The sequence below is a fragment of the Danio aesculapii genome, chromosome 5 (assembly GCF_903798145.1).
Source record: "Danio aesculapii chromosome 5, fDanAes4.1, whole genome shotgun sequence".
Classification (NCBI taxonomy): domain Eukaryota; kingdom Metazoa; phylum Chordata; class Actinopteri; order Cypriniformes; family Danionidae; genus Danio; species Danio aesculapii.
The window spans coordinates 55,856,820-55,882,032 of NC_079439.1; the positions used below are offsets into that span (position 1 = coordinate 55,856,820).

A 25,213-nucleotide genomic window follows, 5' to 3' on the forward strand; every position below is an offset into this window, starting at 1 on the left:
TGTATGTATGTGTGTGTATGTATGTGTGTGTGTGTGTGTGTGTGTGTGTGTGTGTGTGTATGTATGTATGTATGTATGTATGTATGTATGTATGTATGTATGTATGTATGTATGTATGTATGTATGTATGTATGTATGTATGTATGTATGTATATATATATGTATATATATATATATATATATATATATATATATATATATATATATATATATATATATATATATATATATATATATATATATATATATATATATATATATATGCATGCATGTATGTATGTATACAATTACACTATTTATTCTTTATTTTTTATTTTTTTTACATTCAAGAGCCGGAAGCTACTGACTTTCATTTTATGAACCATCATTAAAGTTTCATCTAAGATGTCTTTAATGTTGTACTGAAGAAAACAGCAAATCTTCATTTTGGGGGAACTGTCCAACTCTTAAGTGATGCTGATGGGAGGTTTTGGTTTTTTAGCCACTGACAAGAAGGGTTTAAATTCAACATGTAATTTTAACAACCAGATGTGCCCTGAGCAAGCTGAACCTTTGAATAGTGCAAATAGTGCTTGAGGCTTGAGCCAAACGCATAACTGAGCCGGACTGCCTCAAGTGCTAAGGTTATCACACAGGAAATCATAATATGCTGACTTAACGGTTTCATTTCTCTTAGAACTTAAAGGAGGAAAGAAAATACATCTAGTTCCACATATAATGTCCAAACTTGTTCATTTACAGAAGTTAGGCTAAATGCTATCAGACAGATAATTGGCAAGCTTCTGGCTATTTCACAGCTCAGGAAAATTCCCTACGAGATGCCCTGAAAATATATATATATATTTTTAAATGGCCCTTTACATCCAAGTAACCCTGCCCTTTCTGTCTCAAGCTTGACCTAACGTTTGTACATTTCTAGCTCTGGCTGTCGACACTGAAATCTCTTCACCTGAGGGAGTGAGAGGCACAGGACCTCTCACTACAACCAGATCTGGAGTGTCTTCAAGTTCTTCTCCATCCATCGCATGTTCTGTTTGATGGTCTCAATGGCTTCCTGCACGATCCTCATCTGAGAGCCCTTCGCTCCTAGAGAGCTGAAGAAGTTCTGGACCTAAATGGAAAAGAAAAACAGCAATAACGTAGAACCAATAAGCGAAAATCTTGCAAATTTGTATGATGGTGACGTTTCGACTAAGAACTGACCTCTGTGAGATGTGTTTTCGTAGAAAACTGGCTTGTTGTAGATGTGATGATGCTCTGAATGGCAAAGGATCCAACTGGAAACCTAACATGAAGAAAAAAAAAAACAAGGAAAAAATCCATTTATACTTACAAGGTGCATTGTGTAAGTTTGACACCCAGTGGTTGAACTATTATTGCACTCCTGGTTCAAAACACATTTTCACTCACCATAATACAAGTTTGCTCAATTTGAACCTCCTCTGACGACTCCACGCAATTGCGGGTTGCCAAATTGATAACACTAACAGGAGAAGGCCTGAGTGTCAAGCCTAAACACTGTCCTATCTTAAAGCGTCGACATGATAGAAGGAATATTGGTAACACTTTATAATAACTACACAATATAAATCATATATTAAGTATTAGCATCTGGAGAAATCTTTGTAAAGCATCAACTCTACATTATTAAACATTAGTAAGCAGTTTATAACTACAGCTGCAAATGCTCTATATCCTTGACTTATAACCACATTTATAACGTGCTTAATAATTGTACTTCCATAATTTGTGACTGGTTGTTTTTTCATTACTAAATTAAGTATTGCATTATTTACAAACCGTTTGTATTTAAGAGTAGTTGGAGGTTTTTAAGATCATTCAGAATGAGTTAACGATTAATAAACTATTGAAATCAACGTTTATATATCTTATTATTCAGGCATATAGTAATGGTTACTATGTATGTTAATAAATGCTTTATTAACTCCATGCAGTTTTGTGACCTAATCTGAGGACTATTTATGCTTTATAAATCCCTTATAAATGACAATTAAAAGCTCAGTATCAAAAGAACAATACATCTTTGCAATCTTTTCTAAAAAGTCAAATTACTGTAAACTTCAAAGTTTGCCGAATAACAGGAGTGTCAAAATACAACAAAAATGGGATAAAACAACAATATAATAATTTAACAATATTATAAGATGCAATGTTTAAAATGTACATTAATTTTATTTTAGATAAGGTTGCAAAGATTAATTTTTTTATTTGATACAGTTTCATTTGTGGATTTTCAAATGAAATGAAATGAATAAAGTCGTCAATTTTCTTTTTTTCCAGTTTAAAATATAACTGAGCCTTTAATTGTCATTTATAAAGCATAAATAGTCGTCACTTTAGATTAGGTCACAAAATTGGATGCAGATGAGTTAATAAAGCATTTATTAACAAACAAATTAACTATTAGTATATGCTTGAATAATAAGAATTATAAATGTTAATTTAAATAGTTTATTAATCATTAACTCATTCTGAATTACCTTAAAAACAACCAACTATGCTTAAATAACTGGTTTGTTAATAATGCAGTACTTAATTTAGTAATGAAAAATAGATCATTAACAAAATATGAATACACAATTATTAAACACATTATAAATGTGGTTATAAGTCAAGAATACAGCATTTGTAGCTGCAGTTATAAACTGCTTACTAATGTTTATTAATGTAGAGTTAATGCTTAACAGATAATGATTTTACTAATTTCTAATGCTTAATAAATGGTTCATAGCGTGTAGTTATTAGAAAGTGTTGTTACCCTCACAGTTGAACAACATGATAAATGACAATGATAATCTCAGGTACACCACATGTGCTTTATTTAAAGTAAGGAACCATTTATTTTATTTTACTTACACTTGCATTCTACCACTACTCTGCTACCTTTCCTGATATGCCAAATATGTCCCAAAAACTGAAATATTTATGTGACTTTTCATCCTTGTTCATTCATGTAAAGCAGCTTTGAAATAATCTACATTTTATAAAGTGCTATAGAATAAAGGTGACTTGACATCATTTTATTTAATGTCTATGCTGACTAAAGATGTATTTAATTGATCAAAAAATACAGTGAAAATAGCATTACTCTGAAATTACTGCTGCGTATATTCTTCAACACTGTTGATTGGACATTGTGTCTCAACAGATGTGATTGCGATTGGCTCTAATTATCATCTGTATACATGAGTGCCTACAGTGGAACATATCAAGGGGATCGCACACCAAATAATCCATGCTGCACAACGCCTTGCACTCGTCTTTACATTGTTTGCTATACATTGCTAAGCAATGCAAACAGACGAAGAATGACAACCCTAGTGTGCATATTCTCACAGAAAACAATATTTACAAATCTAAAAGATATGGCGTGACAGCGTTTCAACATGTTTTACCTCAGATCTTTAGTCAGATTCAGTATGGTGCCACTAGCTGTTTCTATCCACCTATTTTTTTGTTCATTTTGTAACATCATATAAAAAATTGCATAAAGGAAATGCCAATATGCGTGGAAATTTTAAAAATGCTTGTAAAAAACTTTTATCAATATCAAAATTTTGTGATGCATTTGAAAATTTAGTTAAAATCATGTGGTTATGATTTAACAGATCATGATATAACAAAAATAAGCATGTGGAACAGGCATTTTGCTCCTTCTAAAAAGTCATATTCATTTGTTTATTTTCCTTTGGCCCTTTATTCATCAGGGGTTGCCACAGTGGAATGAAAACTTACACAGCATATGATTTACACAGCGGATGCCCTTCCAGCTGTAATCCAGGACTAGGAAACACATAAACACTCTCACATTCACACACATACAATACGACCAATTTAGCTTATTCAATTCAACTATAGCGCATTGCTTTGGACTGTGGGGGAAACCAGACCACTCAGACGAAACCCACGCAAACATGCAAACTCCACACAGAAATGCCAACTGGCTCAGCTGGGACTCGAACCAGCGACGTTCTTACTGTGAGCGACAGTGCTAACCACCGTGTCACCCTAAAGTCATATTTAAGTCCTATATTGTAAGCAATATTATTGCACTCCTAATGATTGGTCTCACTCTTAAAAAAGCCACTGCATGTTCATAGTGTTTCGTCTTCTGAGATGCAAGTAATTTTTTTGTGTGAGAAAAAAAAAGGTCCACAGTAGCTTTTCCTACGGCAGCAAATTACATTTATCTTTTTGATATTTGACGCCAGTTTATGAGGAAGTGACAATTTTATTCTCTTTGACTCACTGAATAAAATCTGTGCTTTATTCTCAAAGATTTTATATGATATTCCTGTTTTGCAGATAAATCAACTTTGAATGAAAACATAGCGTCTGCGGACAGATGACTGTTGCTCACTTTAGTCTTTCTACCGTTTCCCTGTCATTCCCTACTTCTCACAGATTTCCACGTTCATTTAAGTGCCATTTTTTTAAATACTGAGGTAGACATGAAGTGAAAGTGTGTGTGATGGGGGTGGCGTCATTACACTTTAATTAAAAACAAAATACTTTAGTAACACAAAGATCTCTTGAGTCCTATACCAAAGAGCTTAGAATGACCAAGAGGCGACACTCAATAGAACGTTCCATTGCAAGCAGCCCCGGATTCCGCCATTTTGGAGTGAAAGCGGTCAGCTGTCCATTGGATCTTATTGCTGTCGCGATGGCAAGCAGCTGCTTTGTTTTTTATTTATTTATTTAAAAAGCGCATTAAAGCTGAGATACAACCTGAAAGACGACAATACAACACTCACTATCACAATCATCAGCACTTTTAATAGTTTATTTTACAGACTTATAATATGCTGTTGCTCTATTGCAGGGGTGTCCAAACTCGGTCCTGGAGGGCCGGTGTCCTGCAGATTTTAGCTCCAACTTGCCTCAACACACCTGCACGGATGTTTCTAGAAAGCCTAGCAAGTGCTTGATTAGCTGGCCCAGGTGTGTCTGATTGGGGTTGGAACTAAACTGCTCTATTGGAATTTTCATTGCAAAATGGCCGCCGCGCCATCTAGTGGCTGTTTCCCAAATCGCACTTGAGTGTCACCTCTTGGTGATTCTATGCTCTTTGCCTATACTGGCACTGTAAACAACATCTATAAGTGAACAGTATTCATGTTTTTATTTTTTCCCAGTTTATTTATGCTTTTGAACTGCATTGTGGGGCCTTGATCTGTCTTCCAACAACTTTTTAACCTTGAAAAAGTGACTTTATGAACATTTTTAATAGTTTAAAGTAATATATTGTCTGGGTTGTTGTTGTATATTACGATACAAAAACCTTGTAATAAACCATCAGTATAATTTCGTATTTATTCGGTCCCATAATGCAATTCACAACTGTAAATAAACTGAAATGCGGAAACTGTTAAATAAAGGTGCAGTAGTTGATTGTCTTCAAAAACATTTTTTGTTCTGCTGATTGAAAGTCTCTTCACATTCCAATCGTAATGATTTAAATAAATGATCTAAATGTATTTATATGCATTTTTATATTCTGGATAAGGCATAAAACTAAAAAATCTTCATCCAATTAAATATTGTCGGGCCGATAATTCCCATAATTCTGATAAGTAGGCCAAACTGTCTGTCAACAAATGTAGATTTGAACATCTGCAGCCGTTCACGAAGATCCACCATTTTGCGGGCACGCGCATGCACACGTGTTCACCTGCAGCTGGATATTATTGAGAGAGCAAAACAAATGCTCACTCTAAACACATTTAAAAAATCCTGAATCAATAATTGAGTTAGTTTTGCACGCTGGAGGAAGGATGACACAATGGCTGAAGTATTCCTTTTAGACAGGTAAGGTTATGTTTTAAAACTATTTTAGTCACTTAACGTTGATGTAGATTGGGTTGTTTTTTACGAACGGGTTATATGCACAGAAATGTTGTTTAGCCACTGAAATCTCGCAGCAAAAGTCAGCTGTGGCTATTTTCAGTTTTTATAAGGTCCTTTAACAGTATCGATAATGTAAATACTTATTTAGTTAAATAGCGCTATTCCACCTAGCCTGCTTTACTGAGCTGAAGTTGGGTTTTATATTCACATCACATTGGTTCATTTGTGAACAATGACAACCTGTGATGCGCTCCCTATATTGTTTAACATGCTACTCTGAATATTCCGTTTGAAATAGCATGCTCGCCGCAGGCCAAGCACTAAGCAGAGTCGCTATAGGACAGCATGGGAGAGAGAGTTGTCTGTTATCTTTAAGGGGCGCATGCTCATGTTTCGGAGGGACTGTGTTTCGCTAATCGGTTAACATTGTGGCAGATCATCCACTGCACCTTTAACAGAACTTTATTACATTGTGTGAAAAATTCCTACTCACTTCTGGGTGATTTTCTCCCAGTTCTCCTTCATAAAATCCCAAGCATAGAGGTAGCCAGCAAAGTCCCTGCAAACTGTGTGGATCACCAAAGGAAATTCTTGATTTTGAATTTCACTCCCATCAAGACTTTTCTGCAGGATCCTAAGACAGAAAGCCAAAATAAACTTGGTATCGAGTGTGCTGACAGCTCGAAAGAATTTTCCATTCAACAAAGCAGATCATCCAGGCTTACCAAATGATTTTCCGTACATCCTGAGTGCTTGCCAAGGCTTCCAACATCTTGCGCTTCTCTGTGTCATAGATGGAGTGTTTATAAGAGTCTAGAAGCTCACTCCATCCTTCATCTGTTTGGGCAGCAACTTTGAAGACCGTTCTCATCAGATCGCTGGGAATCCTTGAAAAAAAAAACATGCCATAATACAAGATGATCCTCTGTTTTCAAGAAATATTGCAATGAGTCAATAGCTGTTTCCATCCAAAAATGCAAATTAACTTTATACGCAAAACTGAATATTTACATAAAAGACATGCGAATAAAGTAACATTTCCATCTGACAAAATCGCCACGTCCTGATTAATTGCCGCCAAATATCAACAGTAAAAATGGAATTTGCTGTGGTAGGAGAAGCTGTGTAAATCTTTTCTTCATTTAATAAATGACACCTCAAAAGGCAGTCCTGACACGCAGTGAACAGTGAAGTGGTGTTTGAAGGCGTAAGAAGCAGAGCACAGACGCTCTTGATACAGGAGGTCATTTATAATATAATAACACTAATACTGAAATGGTTAAGGCGTTTTAGAATGGCCAAAACAACATTTCGTGTTTTACAGTGTGCTCAGCCTGCTAGTTTATCCATTCACACACATTTCTATTATCAAATGATGTCTTATATCAAAATCACATGACTTTTTTAAACATGCATACTGGAATTTATATGGTAAAAGTGTTTCCATCGTAGTTTATGCGCATCTTTTCTTATCGAAATAAAAGTTTTCTACTCACTCATGCGCATACGTTTTTTTGGGCATTTTAAAAATGTATGTGCATCTAGGCGATTGCTTTAACCGATTTTTTGCGCATGTACAAAATGCGCTCAAAATTAAGTGGATGGAAACGTAGCTATTGGCTTTATGGCCACATACACACTGCAGCTAAATTCACTTGTCATTTCAGATTTTAGTGCTTAACCCTGTTCTGTACACACAGACAAAATTAATTACATAAGAATTCAGATATGACAAATGGATTACAAATATAATTGATACCCAACTTATAATAATAATAACTAATTATTCAATTTAATTCTGTACACAGTGTAGATTTTTGTAAAGTTCCAAGGAAACAATGTGGGACTTGACTTGATGTTACCAGATTTTGCAAGAAAAACAAACAAAAATTTTAAACAAAAATTAAGCAAAATGCACAAGTTCATGATAAAATTAAACCCAAATGCTTCACACTGATATAGGTCAGGATAAAATTGCATAGTTTTATATAAAATCTGATAAAAATGATTAAATAAGATTTAAATAAATAATTAAAAGATTACTCTATAAAAACGTATCATTTAATTTATAGTTTAGCTATTAAAACAAACAAAAACATTATCAAAATACAGTAAATTAAAAAGTGTAAATAAATTATTAAAGTAACTCAAAATAAACTAAATCATTTTCTAAATTTCATAATTTAATGATTATATTTTATTTCCTAGAAACAATATAGATGTCTTATTTTAAGTCTTTTATGCAAAAATGAACATATTTGGGACCCAGTGATGATTAATAAATGTTGCTTAATTAAAACAGACATGGCAACATTTCAAGAGCAGCTTTCTCCTTTTATTTACAGGTTAACAACAGTAAGACTTTCTCTGTCTTTGCAAATCAAATTAAGTCATTTGCTAATGAAGAGCAATACAAATAATTCAGTCAAAGTTCACGTTTCAAACACTTACTGCAAAGTCTTGTTTGAAGCAAGCCACTGATCAAACAGATGTCTGGCCTGTGTTGTGCAGTTTGGTCCCTTGAGAGCACATGCCGTCTCCAGCAAGGCAGAGCGAAGCGTCATCTTGGACACAGAAGTTTCCACTTCATACGACTGACTCTCCATCAAACTCCCGAAATGGTCCTTGATGTAAGTCTTTAAAGATCACATTTTAAAAAGGTTTTAGCACTAAATACACAGTCGTAAGATAACACAGACTGGAGTACAACAGCTAAACTTTTTTTTTCGTACCGTCATTCTAGAAGCCAAATTCAGGTCTGATCTTTTGTCCAGCAACCGGTAGATCTGACCAAGCTGAGAGAGAGCTTCAGTCAGCGGAGCCGTCTCGGTCTCATTTCTGATGTACTCCATGAGGTTTAAGACCTGCCTGAAAGACACTTTGCCCAATCTGTGGATGAAAGATGAAAACATTCAGCATACCTAAGATACACTGTAAAATGCTACAGTAAAAACCTGTTTAACAGCAAGTTTCCTTAAAATATATAAAATATATAGTCTGTGTGACAAAGTCAAAACATTGGTGTCTGAAAATGTTAAAATTTCTTTCTTTTACCTTCCTATTGTATTTTAACAGTTAATATCTTGTAATTGTATGGATTTATTTATTTCAGTGTATAAGAAGAGTAAGAATTCCCTTTTTAGCGTAGAGCAGTACAAAACATGCTTACCATATCTATTTGTGGAAATTCCAGCAATAATTTGAGGAATAGTTCATAACAATTTCATGTTCTGCCATCATTTTCTCACCCTCAAATGGTTCCAAACCTATTTCAGTGTCTACTGTTGAACAACATTTTGAAGAAAACCAGTAACCACTGACTTCCATATTAGTTGTTTTTCTTTTTTCAACAGAATAAAGAATCTGAAAAAGGTTTAGAACCACTTGAAAGTGAGTGAATAGGGAGTATATGTTCATTTTAGGCTGATCTATGCCTTTAAATGAATGGTCTTAAACTCAATTCTTAGTGGGCTACAGCTCTGCAGAGTTTAGCTCTAACGCAGACCTGCTTAATAGTTTCTTCAAGTCTTTAACACCTTGATTAGTTGAAACCAGTGTGTTTTTCTATGCCTAGAGCATTTGTGGCTGTTTGACTAGATGTGATGCATTCCATTCAAAATGATAAGCTACAGGTGAGAATTAATTTTATTTAGTAAAAACTTTCAAAATACTTTTCAGTAAAATGGCTGCAATGAAGAATTCTAAAATTATTTTAGAATTATGAACACATTACTTTGTTAATAATTGGGAGGGAGATGAACACATATTCACAAAGTAGTTTTTCAATTATTACATTTTCATGAATAAGTGGCCAATTACTACATGTCGAAAGCTGCTACATGACCAATTTGAAAAACTAGAGCTAGTGGAAATCAGAAAAAATAGTAACTTAATAAATAAAAATTTTTTTTAAAAGAAAATAATCTCAAGGTTTCCTTAAGTTAAACCACAAAAAGTAACTGCAATTCTTGTATCATCAGCTCTTTAAAAACGTATGTAATAACCTTTCTTTAACATTTCTTTAAAAGCAGATTTACCTGGAGAGAGCGAAGATGTTATTGATGAGAGCTGCCTTGTCTTCAGAGGGGAGGACATTCACGTCCACCTTCAAAGCACTAATCAAGTCGCTCCATCCCTGCTCATCATAATGCACTATGTAGAAGCCATCACTCCTAAAGTTGAACTTCAACCATTTCACCTGACCTGGAAGCTGTAACGAGTCTGGAAAAGATTTGAAACAACAAACAACATTACGCTGCATATTTGCAGTAGCTGGAATGATTCGTCTGTGTCAGCACACTGTCACCTGCTTTGTCCTTGAGATGAAAGACTTGCTTGCAGGAACGGAGCACACTACAGCTGTCATTTACATACGTCAGCGGAATATGCCACAAGCTGCTATGGGCAACAAACACATTATTTATATTAGTTCTTTTTTTTTCTTAATAGATAAATGTTTTGACTTTGTTGAAATGTCTGCCTTTAAACAAAAAAAGACTATCATTAAAACTAAAAATACTATTCTATCTCATTAGTAAATGGTGGGTAACATTGTCAATGCATTCTATGCACACTGATTTGAAGTAAGGCTGCACAATTTATCGTTTCAGCATCGATATCGAATGTGTGTCCAACAGTAGTCACATCGCAGGATATGCAATGTTGATTTGGGATTATAGTCAATCAGCACAACAATTGAGAATACATGAGATTTGTGGAGTCTGCAAAATATAACCATTACAGAGTTAAACTTTATAATTTGTATGTGTTTTAAAGGCATTTTAAGATAGTTTAAAGCATTTGGGGACAAAAAAGTACATTTGTAACTTTAATGAGGAATAATTTTACTGAATTAATACAATGAAGATTATACAGTCTTATTTCACATTATTCAATTTCTGTACCTGAATACTCTTTGACTCAAAAACATATAGTAGCACTGTGTATTTAACATTTTTTGTTGCTCTATTGTAGTTATTTTTGCTTGCAATTTGTTTATTATTTTTTATACATGGTTCGCACCCTTACAAATTCATTCATTTTCTTTTCATGCAAACCAGCGACCTTCTTGCTGTGAGGTGATCGGGCTATCCACTGCGCCACCGTGTTGCCCCCTTACAAATTCAATCAAACTAAATGAATGATCTGGTAAAACTGTATTTATATTGCAATATATATCGCAGAAAAACAAAATGTGGCAATGTCCGATTTTGTCCAATATCGTGTTTTTATCAATGGAAAAAATTTTGCTGCTTAATAGTTTGTGAAAACTTCATTTAAAGGGATAGCTCACCAAACATGAAAATGTCTCACCCTCAAATAGTTCTAAACCTTCATGAGTTTCTTTCCCCTGTTGAAGAAAGCTCAAATGTGTAACCACTGACTTCCAAAGTAGGAAAACCAATACTATGGATGTCAATTGTCACAGGTTTCTAGCTTTCTTCAAAATATCTTCTTTTGTGTTCAACAGAATAAAGAAACTCAAACTGGTTTGGAACAAGAGAAGGTTGAAGGTAAAATGATGACAATTTTCATTTTTTCCCCATATCATTTGTTAAATAATTTATCATCTTAATAAATAAATGATTCAATAACCAATTAACTTGTCAACCGTAAGGTTTATACACTAGCATATACAAAGGCTCTAAAAACATCTACAGCATTAGGCTTTAAAATCAAACTGCACACTTTACATTCACATTTAATAATTTAGCAGATGTTTTTATCCAAAGCGACTTAAAAAATAAGTGATACTACATCAAATTCATCACAATGAGGTAGATAATCAAAAGACATGCAATTAACGCAAAGTTTCATTCATTTTTAATAGGAAAAGGCAAGCTAGGATGGGAAGGGATGAGGAAAATATGGACTTTTCTTTCGGGATGTCCAATTTCACCCACAGATGATGAAAACTTCCTACTCTAAGCAGGGATCGAACTAGCATTGAACGGATCATGAAACAATTGCATTAACCACAACACTATAGATTGGACATTTTCCACAATACAAGCCAGTTCTTTATTCTAAGAACAAAATGCTGAAATGTTTATTCCAAATATGTACAGTCTTTACAGTCAACTCATGCTTGTACAAAACATGCGTAAAACAATCAAACTTGTAAGTGTGATGAAGAAGAGAGCTACATGACTCTAGTTTGTTTGTACAGCGCATTTTTTACTTTAAATAAATTGGTTTCTACTGTTTATAACAGCGTTGCAAATGCTTTGTTTATTTGCAAGTACTTAACATACAGTATAGAGTGTTTGAATTCTTGTCTTAAAGCTATTTCTGTTCTGTTTACATTTTACACTAATTCCTGTGATATACACCACCAGTCCAAATTTAGGAATCAGAATTTTTTTAAAGTGTTTTAAAGAGGGCAATTCTGCTTCCCAAAGCTGCAATTATTTCATCCAAAAACAAAAACAGTAAAATGTGTTGAATTGCGAATTTTTAAATAACTTTTTTCTTATTGAATGCAGATTCAAATGTAAAGTATGTCTGTAATACAAAGCTTAATTTTCATCATCATTACTCTTCAGTGTCACATGATCCTTCAGAAATAATTATATGATGATTTGTTGTTATTATCCGTTATTATTGGTATAAATCACTAATAGTATCGTGAAAACTGTGATACAATTTACTTTCTGGATTCTTTGCTTTAAAAAAAAGTTCAAAATAATCTTTTTTTTTTTTTTACATTATAGATGCATTTACTTTTACTCTTGAACAATTTGTTGTGATGAATAAAAGTAAATCCATTTTTAATGGTACTTTTGAAAGGAACAGTATCAGTTTCCCAAACTGACAACAAAAACAACTACTACAACAATTTCTTCTTGAGCCGATTGTGATACTTGAATATGTGAAGGATTAAGTAAAACTGGAGACTAATCAAGCTTAAAATTCAGCTTTAGACCACCAGAATTAATGACATTTTAAACTACATGTAATAAAATAACAGTTATTTAATACTGCAATAACATTTTTTAACTTCAGTGCTTTTGCTGTATTTTCTATTAAATAAACGCACTCTTCGTTAGCAGAATAAACTTATTACAAAACATTAAAAACCAATCTTACTGACTCCAAACTTATGACTGGCTGTGTTTCTTCTTTCACAATTTAATTTTGACTTACTGATAGTCAGTTGCAACTTATTGTCCAGAAAATGCAGCAGCTAAAAATAGAACAAAGAGCCTAAAAAGATTACTGCAAAAGCGGACAGATCTAATCTTGCCCTAAAAGCCCACTCCCTACCTGTCGTCTGTGCCGTTTTCGGCATTCAGAAGGAAGTGTTCTTGCGACAAAGTCACTTGAGTGCCGCTTCTCTTAACTGTGACCAGAGGAAAGCCCTTATGAACAGTCCAGGTGTTCATCATCTCAGAGACATTTAGACTTTGTTTGCTCACCTATGAGGAACATGGAAGTCAGTGCGTGCTAATAAATGAACAACACAGCTCATCTATCTTTATGTAACATACTGACACTGAGAATAACATTTTGTTGGTGAAAACATTGAAATGTGCATTAAATATGGTTTAGAAAAGGTCTGACCTGGGAGAGACTGTTCCATAAGTCTTTGCTTTCGGTGTTTGACAGATTATAATTTTGTAAGTACTCAATCACTCCTTTGCGAAACTCCCCATCTCTGAGTGTTGCGTTGAGCATCAGCAGTATTGAGGCTCCCTTGAAAGAAAAGGCAGAGCAAGAAACATGGTCAGCTTCTGAGAATAGCTACAATCAATTGGTAGTTTTCACAGGAATGCCCACCTAGTGGGCAAAACATACCCATCTCCCATTGATCGCCAAGTCACGGGCTGATTGATTTAGCCAAAAAGCCGGATTAATTGTTGTATAGAGAGAGAGAGAGTTTTGAATTTATTGCCATATCAGCTTCCCTAGCGATTTTATGGCAAAAAAAAAATCTTAATATTTGATAAATATCTCTTTTCTATATTAACAAAAACTTATAACAATAAAAAGACATTGACAGCAACAAATAACACATAAGAAAAAAAACATAAATAATAATGATACATAAGATCAAAAAACATTTTAAGGTTTACTTTTGATAGAAATTATCCCATTTTAGAAAGACTCTCATTAAAAGTCTCTCCAGAAAACATTAAAAATTGGGTTCTCCAAAAATATATGGTTTCTGTTGCAATACTGGCATGTTCGGGGAATTCTTCTTTTAGCAAATGTTCATGAGTGAGTCTCATGTGTCCAATACGGCATCTTGTGTAAACAACTCATCATGTCTTGAGTTAAAAAAATTGTTTTACTACTAGCTGGATTTCAAAGTTAATTTTCTGAGCACTGATCCAGTTTTGCTTGCCATTTGTTAAGAATGTAGCCTTTTAATAGTGGCTTTAAATCTGAATCCAGTGGGACTTTGTACTTTATTCTTGATAATTGTTGTACAATAAGATATAGCATTACAAAGCAATGAGGAGACATGCCTAGGCTGTGCATCATGGAAAGAACAGCCAGAAAGGAGGAATTTGTGGATTTTTCCTGAATGGTAGCATCATTGTCCAATAACAATCTACGATACCTATAACGGTTAGTATGTTTGTATGCTTTTTATTAAGTTTCTATTCTAATTTGCAGGTTTAGTGCAATTAAAGTATACATTGAAATGCTAAATCAAAGTAAAAATAGCAGAAGTGAATGAATAGTTTACCAGTAAATATAAATCTAAGCGAAAGAAACTAACACCAAATATTAAAACAGACACTATAACGTCACCACCAATAAATAAATTGCTGAGTATGGACCCTTTCCACAAGCCTATTATGATGCGTTCAACAAATCCGTGAAAGTTTTTAACATTTAGATTTATAATAAAAACGTATGAATGTTTATATTTATTTATGCATGAAGTATATAATCTTTGCTTCAAATGACAAAAACCGAATAACCGCTTATGCGAGACGTTTCTAATGCAGCATCAATGGGACAGGACAGTAAATTTGACATTATTCTCTCCTCTGGCTGCCATCATCAATTTTTTTCCTTTTTCTGAAAGTCTTTATAACACCATCGTGGAGTATTCTTTTTATTATTTGAGCAAATAAGATTGTAAAAAAATTATTTGTGATACTCTTCCATTCAATGCGCTCTAAGTTTTCCCAACTATGAGGTCTTCCGCTACTGAGAAACCTGGAACTGTGAAAAGGGTTTATTGGAGTTGAATTGGAGCTGTGAAGCTTTTGGAGCTTTTAAATGGCTGCCGGTTGAGTATATGAATCGCAAGTGCCCACAATTTAGTTTGTGATCAAATCTCTCTTTTGCTCAGTTTGTGAACAAAATATTCATAGCTTTACATGGATGAAAACATGAGCTCTGCATTTCTATGGAGATCCCAGTGAAGCTGCCTTTACAACCCATTGGTTTTTCTGCCCACCAGGTTATCGCACTGGTCACGTGACTATCAATGGCATGAAAACGATCAATGACCAATGATTACACAGAAACACTGTTGAGAAGGAGAGTTAACTAAAGTCACTTCACAAACAACAGGTAATTTATGACATACCTTCTCATAAGACACAGAGTCAAACATCTCCTCCACCTGCTCTGGTGTGCTCACAAAAGCAGACACTGGATGGGAGGAGTTTAGCGCATCTTTGGCCAGAGCTTTAAAACGCACATTTAAGAATTCAATGTCCTGAAAGACACAAATATAGGCATTGTCAAAACCATGCATTCAAACAGGTTGTCTTTAAAGCTAAGAAATACTGGACTTTGTAATAAGTTAAATAAAATTTACTGTAAAAATGTTGTCTCGGGAGGCCTTTTTGATGATTTAATTTACATTTTTTAAATTTTAAACTTTTGATGATTAAATTCAAAAATGTGTTAAAGTAAACAAACAAAATGAACAACAAATCTGTAAATCTCTTAAAATGAACTGTATTCAGAAAAAAAAATTAAAATAGAAGAATTATAGATATTAAAGTGCCATAGATGTCAAGATCAACAAATTTCTTTAAAATGAAAATGTTAAAAACGTGCTACACAAACTCACATCTATATCTCATCTGAAATTCAAATGCATTTATACTAGAATGTTTTGCTTATAAAAAGTAAAAGAAAAATAGAAAAAGTGTGATGAAATAAAAAGTGACTGTATATATACAACATTTTCCAAAACAAAAGTATATTTCTGGCTCACACTGTTCGATTTTTAACAATCTCAATTAATAGTAGCAGGTCAGACTGCATAAACAAGGCTCCCACTGTAAGACAATGAAGACGCGCTAAACACAGAAGAAAACTCACTTGGAGTTTTACGTCAACTATCTGTGACACTTTCGCTATGCCGTGTTCTAAAATGATTGCTTACCACAATCGTGAACGATCTGTAGCGGCAATTTTGCACAGTGTGCCTCAATATTAAAACCAGAAAGAAAAAACAAAACTGTTTTGACATGTCCCTGTGGTCATTTGAATTGTTGCGTGGATTGCATCATCAGATTCTGCACTTTTATTGGTTCTTGGATTGACGCTCTTCGCAGCTGTTGTCGCACTGCAGGGAAGTGTCTGAAATCTTCTGACACTACCAGAACTTATTCAAAGGGAAAATCTGATCGCAACAGCATTAAGTGGCTGTCTGTGAACGTGTCAAACCAATAATCAAAGGTCACAACTTTTAGCCTAGAATTTCAGGAATCTTTTAGGATTTCCCAAATTTGTCTCAGATGACCAAATCGTGGCTGAAATCTCACAGTGTGAACAGGGCTTTAGATGTAAACTTACTATGTCAAGGTTTGAGAAGACATTTTCGATGGACATGTACTGCATGTAGGTTGCAAATCCTTCATTCAGCCAAAGATCATTCCACCATCTCATAGTGACCAGATTTCCAAACCACTGAAAAGAAAAGTATACTATATGACAAAATAAACACAGAATGGCTGACAAGGACAATCATTTGGGGTGGATGCTAAACCTTTTTTGAAAAAAACTGTGCACATTATTCAACAACACTTTATTATACTTCAATAAAACGAGCTGTAATAGATATAGCTCACCAAAATTATTTTAATTCTGTCATCAGACCAGACTTGAGGTGCGTTTCCCAAACAACGACGTAACTCACGGCTGAACTATCATAGTACGATTTAAAATCCTATTTTAATAATAATAATGATGGTGATTGTTTATTATTATTATTAATAATACATAGGACATTGTTGTTTTTTTAAACCACATGCAAACCACTACAGAAATGTTCTAACCAACAGGCCCATGTCATATACAGTACAGATACATTTCTTAATAAATAACCTACTATAAAATAAAAGCAGGCGACGCGGTGGTGCAGTGGGTAGCGCTCTCACCTCACAGCAAGAAGGTTGCTAGTTTGAGTTGGTATTTCTGTGTGGAGTTTGCATGTTCTCCCTGCGTTCGCGTTGGTTTCCTCCAAGTGTTCCGGTTTCCCCCACAGTCCAAAGACATGCGGTATAGGTTAATTAGGTAAGCTAAATTGTCCGTAGTGTACGAGTGTGAATGAGAACGTATGGGTGTTTACCAGTGATGGGTTGCAGCTGGAAGGGCATCCGCTGCGTAAAACATATGCTGGATAAGTTGGCGGTTCATTCCGCTGTGGCGACCCCAGATTAATAAAGGGACTAAACCGAAAAGAAAATTAATGACTGAATGAAAATAAAAGCATTGACGTATGCTATGTTTTTGTTTACACAAGCTTTGGAGCATTGACTGTAAAAAATATACTAGCTTTGGAGATATGCACTGCGAAGGGAGCGCAAACGTAAACATGAAGATTGCTGAAACTGAACTGTAAAAATACTTTGAAAGCAAATTACACCTAAGAGAGATGACTTTAATGCTTTTTTTTTACTAATTCCAAGTTTAAATGTTCTATAACTAGGAATAGAACACAGCCAGGAACTATGTTTCGAACTACAGCTCCAGAGGTGTAGTTGCAAGTGCGCAAGTTTGCAACGCAGTTTGCGAATGTTCGTTGGAACGACGGATTTGGGAAACGATGAACAATGTTTGTAACAACGAAACTTGCGATCTAAGGTGGCCAACGATGGTTTTCAGAAACGCACCCCTGGTTAACTGTTTATTCTGGAAACCTATAACCATTGACTTCCACAGTATTTCTTTCCTATTATGGAAGTCAATGGTTACAGGTTTTCAGCTTTCTTCAAGACAATCTTCTTAAGTGTTCAACGGACAAAAAAAAAATCTTAAACAATTCAATCCACTAATAAAAAGTAAATGTTATTTCTTGGTGAACTAACCCTTTAAAAGCAATACTTCCCATATGTTATTTAAAAATTTGTGTTATTAACAGGCAGACTAATTTGTCCTTTGAAAATTATGTGTCAAATGTGACTTTTAGTATCCTGTCATGAAGTAAATTACCTGGTGGGCAAGTTCATGAGCAATGACGGAGGTCACTAGTTGCTTGTCGAAGGGAGAGGATTGATTTCCTACTAGCAAAGTTGTCTCACGGAATGTGATTAGTCCCCAGTTTTCCATGGCTCCAGCGAGAAAGTCAGGAATGGCCACTAAATCTATTGATTTAAAAAAGAAAATCGCTACCATGTCAATACTTTTAAGTTGCTTATTTGTACAAATGACATTAGCATGCTCATCTGGCTATTCTAGCAATCTAATAATCCCCATTTGAAAAGTTTCCATAAGAAAAGGCGTTTCACCTAGTTTGCTTAAAGGGTAGTCTATCTCAAAGAACCTATTGTAGAACACCAACAGTTTACAAGCCGTCTCCAAAGCGTAATGCACTTGGTCTTTTTTGTCTGGAACTGCATACACCGACACCTGCAAAACATATGAAAACATAAACTAGACCATTACGCTTCATATTTTTCAAAATAAGACAATGATTTTGAGAGTAATACATACTGTAGTTTTAGAGACGTTTTTGCTGTGACTGCTGAATTCAGCCACGATAAATGCAACCAGGTAAGTGCTCATTTTTACACTACTCTCGAACTCATCTTCCTGAAGGCCATTTTCATTCAAATCTGTGGTTTTTATCTAAAGAAAAAAAATAGAAAATACAATTACAAAACATTTGCAAGACTATAAAACTATGAAAACATGTTAACATAATTTTTATATTAAAGATGTATTTGTAATTATTTTTAAATAGTCTTTAAATTTAGATGGCTAAAAAGCAGTTTGAAATGTATTAAAGGATTTTACCACCATTACCTAATTAGCAAATACACACACATATATAGATCAAGATATGGATGAATAGACAGTTACATAAAAGCACCTTGGGCATGTTTGAAAGGCTGATGTATTTGGCATCTCTGGTCATTTTAACTACAAAAGTTGATTTAAAGGCTGGCTCATCGAAACAAGGGAAAGCTTTGCGGGCTGCCAGAGGCTCAAATTGAGTAGCGGCCAGAACTCTAGAAGAAAGATATTGTGAGTTAGAGTAGGTGTCTCAGAAGCATAAATATTTAACAAAGCAGAAGTAATTATTAATCAGCACACAAAAGCTAAATATTTTTTCAGAATTGTCATTTTCTGGTCTGGAAGCAAATACCTCTTTGTACCAGCTGTGTCAACATAGGAGCTGTTGTAAAAGCCATCGTAGCTGTTGGAGAGGTTTGCTTTGTAGGAAATTTTCAAGACGTATTGTCCCTTCTTAAGATCTTCTGGAAACTTGATGGCGATCTGCTGCCATGGTTTGTACTCCAGGAAGCGGTACTCTTTATCTTCAAAAGTGACCTTGATTATGTTCATATCCGAACTGTGTAGAATAATATTCTTCGTCTCGTGCAAGACTTTAACTACGATGGATACATTGCCTTGAAAGGTCATTGAGTTCAGGTCAGGATGGAGTGAAATATTATAATGCACAGGATGCACGCTGAGTGGCAACCTCAGGTCAGTCCATGGGAAAAGTTCTCCGCTTGTGGAAATCGGATAGATGCTGCCCATGCTTGAGTTGCTCTTCTGACAGCCCTTCTTGGTGAAAGTGCAGCTTGGTACAAAGTAGATGACCATGAACATGGAGACCACCAGCACCAGGATGAGAACCCCTACTGCTGTAGTCTTGGTTGAAAGCGTTGAACATGACCTGGAAGGCTGCTGGCAGGTGTAGGAAGAGGCAGCACTGCGCTGACTGGAGCTGCGGTTCATGAAGGACATGCCAAGAAGACGGGCGGAGGACTCATAATCTTCCTCGTCTTCATCCATGTCATTTTCTCCAAGCCCTCGAACCAAAAGTCGTGAGCTGCGGGGTTCATAGGTTACATCATCTGAATCGATGTGATAGGATGGGGACTCTTTTGCCAAATCCACAACATCTGGCTCTTCCTCAAACATGCTGTTCTCGATCATGTTCCTGGGCAGTGGGGCTCTTTCTGTAGGTTACGGAAAAGACAAGTGATTACAAACCCATGGTTTTTGGAAGTGGCTTCATGTTATTAAGAAGGTGGGTCGGGGGGGGTGATGACACTTGATCTTGGAAAACATGTTTCTAAATTCTTGAAATTTTCACCAGATGATAGTAATAGTTGACGTAATCCATGCATACAAAGAAAACTTTGGAACTTAAGTTGTATGTAATAAAATGAAAATGACAGGGACACATTATTAAACACATGAGGAAAGGGAGGTGCAAACAGGCATGGAAATCCCCCAGACAGCTGCTGATATCTACCAGCAAAAAAAATTTTTGAGTGCTTTTGTGGGAAGCCACAAGACGTTTTTGTCAGAGAGTAAAAAGCAGAAAACAAATGAAAATGAAACTGAACATGAAAGGCAAATCACTTTACATGCATAGAAATGTTATGATTGTTCCAGTAAATACTTCTGGCTATGACCACAGGCTGCCATACAGCATAACCTATTTCATACCTCATATTCAACGCTGCTAAAAATGTGTCTGCTTAAAGAGATAGTTTGCTCAGAATAAGAAAAAAAAGTCGCTGTCAATTCACTTACTCAGCCATCTAAGATGTAGGTGATTATTATTATTTTTTTTAGAAAATTAATGATCATTTTTTTTGCTACAATTGTGGTCCTTGGTAATTTAGAAAATGCAACTCGCTGTCGACACTTGTGATCAAAACCCTATACAGAGTATATACAGAAACCAGAGAGTGAGATGCAAACCATTTAAGACCTTTTTCAAGACTCTTTCCATAAATTTTTATAACCACTTTAGATTTCACCCGGAAACACTGGCAAGATTTTAATGTACAGTATTAATACCTTCATTTTCTTTTCACCTTGGTCCCTTTATTAATGTGGTGTCACCACAGCGGAATGAACCGCCAACTTATCCAGCATATGTTTTACACAGCGGATGCCCTTCCAGTTGCAACCCATTACTGGGAAATACATACACATTTATTCACACACACTCTCATACACTATGGTCAATTTTTAGCATTCCCAATTCACCTGTACCACATGTCTTTGGACTTGTGGGGGGAAACCGAAGCACCCGGAGAAAGCCCACGCGAACACAGGGAAAACATGCAAACTCCACACAGAAATGTCAACTGACCCAGCCAAGGCTCGAACCAGCGACCTTCTTGCTGAGGCGAACGTGCTACCTACTGCGCCACCTTAAAGTACAGTATACTTACTAAATATTAATGCAAGAAACTAATCTGTATGTTTTACGCTCGGATGTCCTTCCAGCTGCAACCAATCACTAGGAGACACCCATACACTCTATTGCAAAATCAAAAATGATATAAAATGTAATACCTTGCAATCCAACATTTAATACTTTTTAATAATTTTTAAGGGCCTTAAATTTCTCTACATTGATTTATAAACTTATAATACTTTTTAAGACCTCGCGGACACCCTGATATAGACAAAACAAAATTAATATTCATGCCTCTTGGCTATACATCAAGGTTTTATGAAGCGATACAATCTGTCTCTACAAGAAACTGAATTTACAATGCAATCACATTTAATCCAGACCTCAATAATATATATTCATTCTCTAAAAGTTATTATAGCCCTTGACTTGCATTTTATAAAACACCAAGAATAATAGTTTCAGCTAAAACTGGATTAAAAGAGAGTTTGAATGGCCTGAACGCAAGTTTTCTTTTTTTTTTACTGTATTTCTAAAGATTTCTCAATACCTTGGCGGAAAATAAAAACACCACAAGAGTTCCTTTTTTATTTGCTTGTTCACAAGAGAATAAGACTAAATTTACTTAAATCAAGGTACTTGAGTTAACACTTATCAAATTAGCTCTTGAAAGCACTAATGTGCTATACCTTCTGACCTGAGGTTAAATTCGGGTCTGTTGTACACTGTACTGCTGCTCTTTTAAGGTGCGTCCACACCAATGACTATAAAATGGTTCACACTGGGCAGTGTAGTTTGGAAAAAAAAATCGTGACCACCTTTTCCTCCCTATTGTGATAGACATCCTAGTGAATAAGAGATTTCTTCTTTTTTTTTGCCGAGTAATCAAATTATAATACTTGTAAAAGAACTGCTTTAAACATTTGTATTCATTACAATGTTCAGACATACTGAATAGAGACAACTTTCATTCAGGAAGCCAACAAAAGCAAGTAACGGAAGACTTTTTTTTTTCTACCGCCTACAGACAGATAAATTCAGTGGCTGTTAGATTAAACTCTTTTAATGTTAACTAAATAGGACATAGCAAAAGACAGTCACCAAAGTGACTGCCAGCTGACCATCTGTCAAATTTAGGTAAGACCATAAAAACACAAAGCACCAAATGCCATCTTGTAGACATTATTACAAGATTTTTTAGCAAAACATGAACCTTGGGGCTTTTTGGAGACAAAAGATTGACAGATGAAAACTAACAGATGTAATTACTTTAAGGACATAAAGTCATATGTGAGTGCTGAGTGTAAATGCAGACATCACATGAATAAGAGTAACCACAACAAACAAGCCATTGATTTAATTTACTGATATTCCCTCCTACTTATAAAACACTGTACTATTTTAATCTATTCAGACGTCCTGTCAGTTGAAGCACACTATGAACTTTGTGAAGCACTGGTGGCTATTTAAACGTTATTCACAGCAGCACGTTAGCCAGCTGAAACTTTGCATATATTTACTTACCCCAAACAGCTCATAACTAAAATAATCATTGGAAAAACCAGGGCCATAATAAAATCAACTTATCACAATCCAAAAGCAATCCTTCTTTATCAAATTTGCTTGCATAATATCGTTACATAAAACGCGATATGCGGCCAGATGTAGCATGTTAGCTGGCAACTTTTTGCAGTGCACGACCTGGCGTACGCAGATAAACAGTCCATATTAGCTGAAACCTTACCACTTTCAAACGTCTCCATCCTTAAATTTTGAAATGCAAGTCTGCAGTACAAAAACAAATCCCGTATCAGCTGAAATTGCAGATGTTTAATCCCAGGAAAGGTGAAGAGTCACACATTCACTCAACGTAGGGACACATCAGATCAACTGGTGTTAGCTTAGCATCGTTCGCCTGATCTACAGCTCTGTCATTTCACCGCATTAAATTGATTGATCAGCGGTTTATTGAGTCATCGTTGCACATTTATTTATCGTTATAACAGCAGACACACGCTGGAAATGACATTCGGTGTTGTCAAAAAAACAACAGGAGTTTTACTTCCCCTTCAAGCTGAACCGTTTAAAGGGACAGTTCACACCAAATGGACACGTTCCAAACTAGCATGGTTTTCTGTATAAAACAGATGTCACGCTTGTCACCCAAAGTTTTGCGTCTAGACTTGAAATGCATGCGTGTATGTACTTAACAACGTCCCAGAAATTGATTCTGGTTGTTGTTATCCTGCCTAAAATTCACTTTTGGTTCTATGCTAACTAAGTCGGGTAAAGAACTTAAAGTATAGGCTAACAGTTACTTGGTAAGTTTAACTTTTAAGATTGGTTGAAGGTTAAATATAAAATTACTGTAATTATTATCTTAACCAGTGCAAAGTATGTACAAATGTAATTGTGTAAAACAAAGCGCTAGCGACACAGCTACATGCTCGTTTTCTTTTTGGGAGAGCTATCCCTTTAAGACGCCACTATACCGACGCGGTTCTTATACGACAGACTGATTAGCATATTGCTCGTTTGATCCTGATTAATGACAGTTTCGCATACAAAATAACAATCTCATGGAAAATATTTTTGAATGAAATGTCCAATGGTTAATTCCTTTAAAAGTATTAAAAATGATACAAAACCCAGAATTCCAATAATTAAAAAATAATTTGAAAATAAAATAAAATTGAATTCATACCAATAGCCCCATATTCCTGTTGATTTAAATGATTTGCAGATTCCATGCGCTGAGACAGACTGCCATGCTCGACAAGGAAAACTGTAATAGCGTCTCTGTTAAGCAATTTGGACAATCACATGCAAACAATTTGACCCAGAAAACACACTACAATAGGCTGTTTTCTCAAGAGCCTGCAGTGTGCAGCACATTTGGGCACCAGTGGAACTGATATAAAATAGTCGGGCCATTGTGTTCTTAGAACAGCAGAATACTGTGGAGGATTAGATTCTGTGAAAAAGTTTTCAGTTGCCAATCCAATTATGCAAATATGACTCTAAGGGTGTGTGTGTGTGTGTGTGTGTGTGTGTGTGCCTGCAACATTTTACTTAAGAAAAACTCTTCGCTCAGTTGATTTATATACTGGTCACTAATTGTACTTGATTATACTCCATTGCATTTATCATTGTTCACTGACTTGATGCAAGTGTTATTGTAAAGGCATATTGGTATTTTCTGATGTGTGGTAGTTAATTGGAAGTTATTATGGAATTCGATGACAAATCCTTTTGTCAACTTAAGTAATGCAACACTGCCACCTAGCGGCAATAAAATGACATTTACAATGGCGACACTACACAGACATCCACTGTTTTAATATAGCCTCCTGAGACCCCGCCTATTGACTCGTGTTCTTTGTAGTGGACATTGCGTTTTCATGAATTTTCTTTGAATTTTTTGAACTTGAGATATTCTGTCAAGTCCTGCTGTTCTGTTCAGAGGACATCCTGGGCTTTCCAGTGATATGTAATTTGATTGGCTGGCATGCTAGTAACCACTTACACTGCATCCAAAATGGCTGACATACAAAAAAGCAGATTTTATGGGAAGGAGAGAGGTGTGTAAAATTTTGGTTTCTAAATGTTTTTTTTTTTTTACTTTTATTATTACATATATATTTGTTTATTAAACTGGCAGGAACAATACATTTTGCTTTCAAGGCTGTTAACTTGTTTGTGTTACAAAAAGTCATCCTTTTTTAAATGTCTACTATAGTGGACACCAAGACC

The 25,213-nt window shown here is 35.2% G+C and overlaps 1 protein-coding gene across 3 annotated transcripts; it reads right to left on the reverse strand.

Moving 5' to 3' along the window:
- Positions 1-269: 269 nt before the first annotated feature.
- On the reverse strand, positions 270-24,240 carry lnpep (leucyl/cystinyl aminopeptidase). Of its 3 annotated transcripts, none has more exons than XM_056458514.1 (18): positions 24,165-24,240; positions 19,439-20,261; positions 19,163-19,301; positions 18,784-18,918; positions 18,579-18,699; positions 18,283-18,434; positions 16,645-16,758; positions 15,422-15,553; positions 13,435-13,566; positions 13,138-13,289; positions 10,178-10,266; positions 9,909-10,092; positions 8,604-8,760; positions 8,323-8,507; positions 6,597-6,758; positions 6,365-6,505; positions 1,204-1,285; positions 270-1,111 (listed from the first exon to the last, which is right to left on the reverse strand). In XM_056458514.1, exons 1-18 carry the CDS (start codon positions 24,208-24,210, stop codon positions 980-982), a joined length of 3,078 nt encoding a protein of 1,025 aa, XP_056314489.1. In that variant the 5' UTR covers positions 24,211-24,240; the 3' UTR covers positions 270-979. The 3 variants fall into 3 exon arrangements, with proteins under 3 accessions (XP_056314489.1, XP_056314488.1, XP_056314490.1); XM_056458513.1 differs by having other exon boundaries at positions 10,178-10,269; XM_056458515.1 differs by lacking the exon at positions 24,165-24,240 and adding an exon at positions 23,205-23,539 and having other exon boundaries at positions 10,178-10,269.
- Positions 24,241-25,213: the final 973 nt, after the last annotated feature.

What these genes read in the sequence shown, in the direction of transcription:
- lnpep (XM_056458513.1), bottom strand. Translation starts at nt 24,210, where the DNA reads ATGGAATCTGCAAATCATTTAAATCAACAGGAATATGGGGCTATTG. An exon ending in AAAACGTCTCTAAAACTACA is followed by an intron (nt 18,700 to 18,783) that starts GTATGTATTACT and finishes TATGTTTTGCAG; the next exon opens with GTGTCGGTGTATGCAGTTCC. An exon ending in CTACCCTTTAAGCAAACTAG is followed by an intron (nt 18,435 to 18,578) that starts GTGAAACGCCTT and finishes TTAAATCAATAG; the next exon opens with ATTTAGTGGCCATTCCTGAC.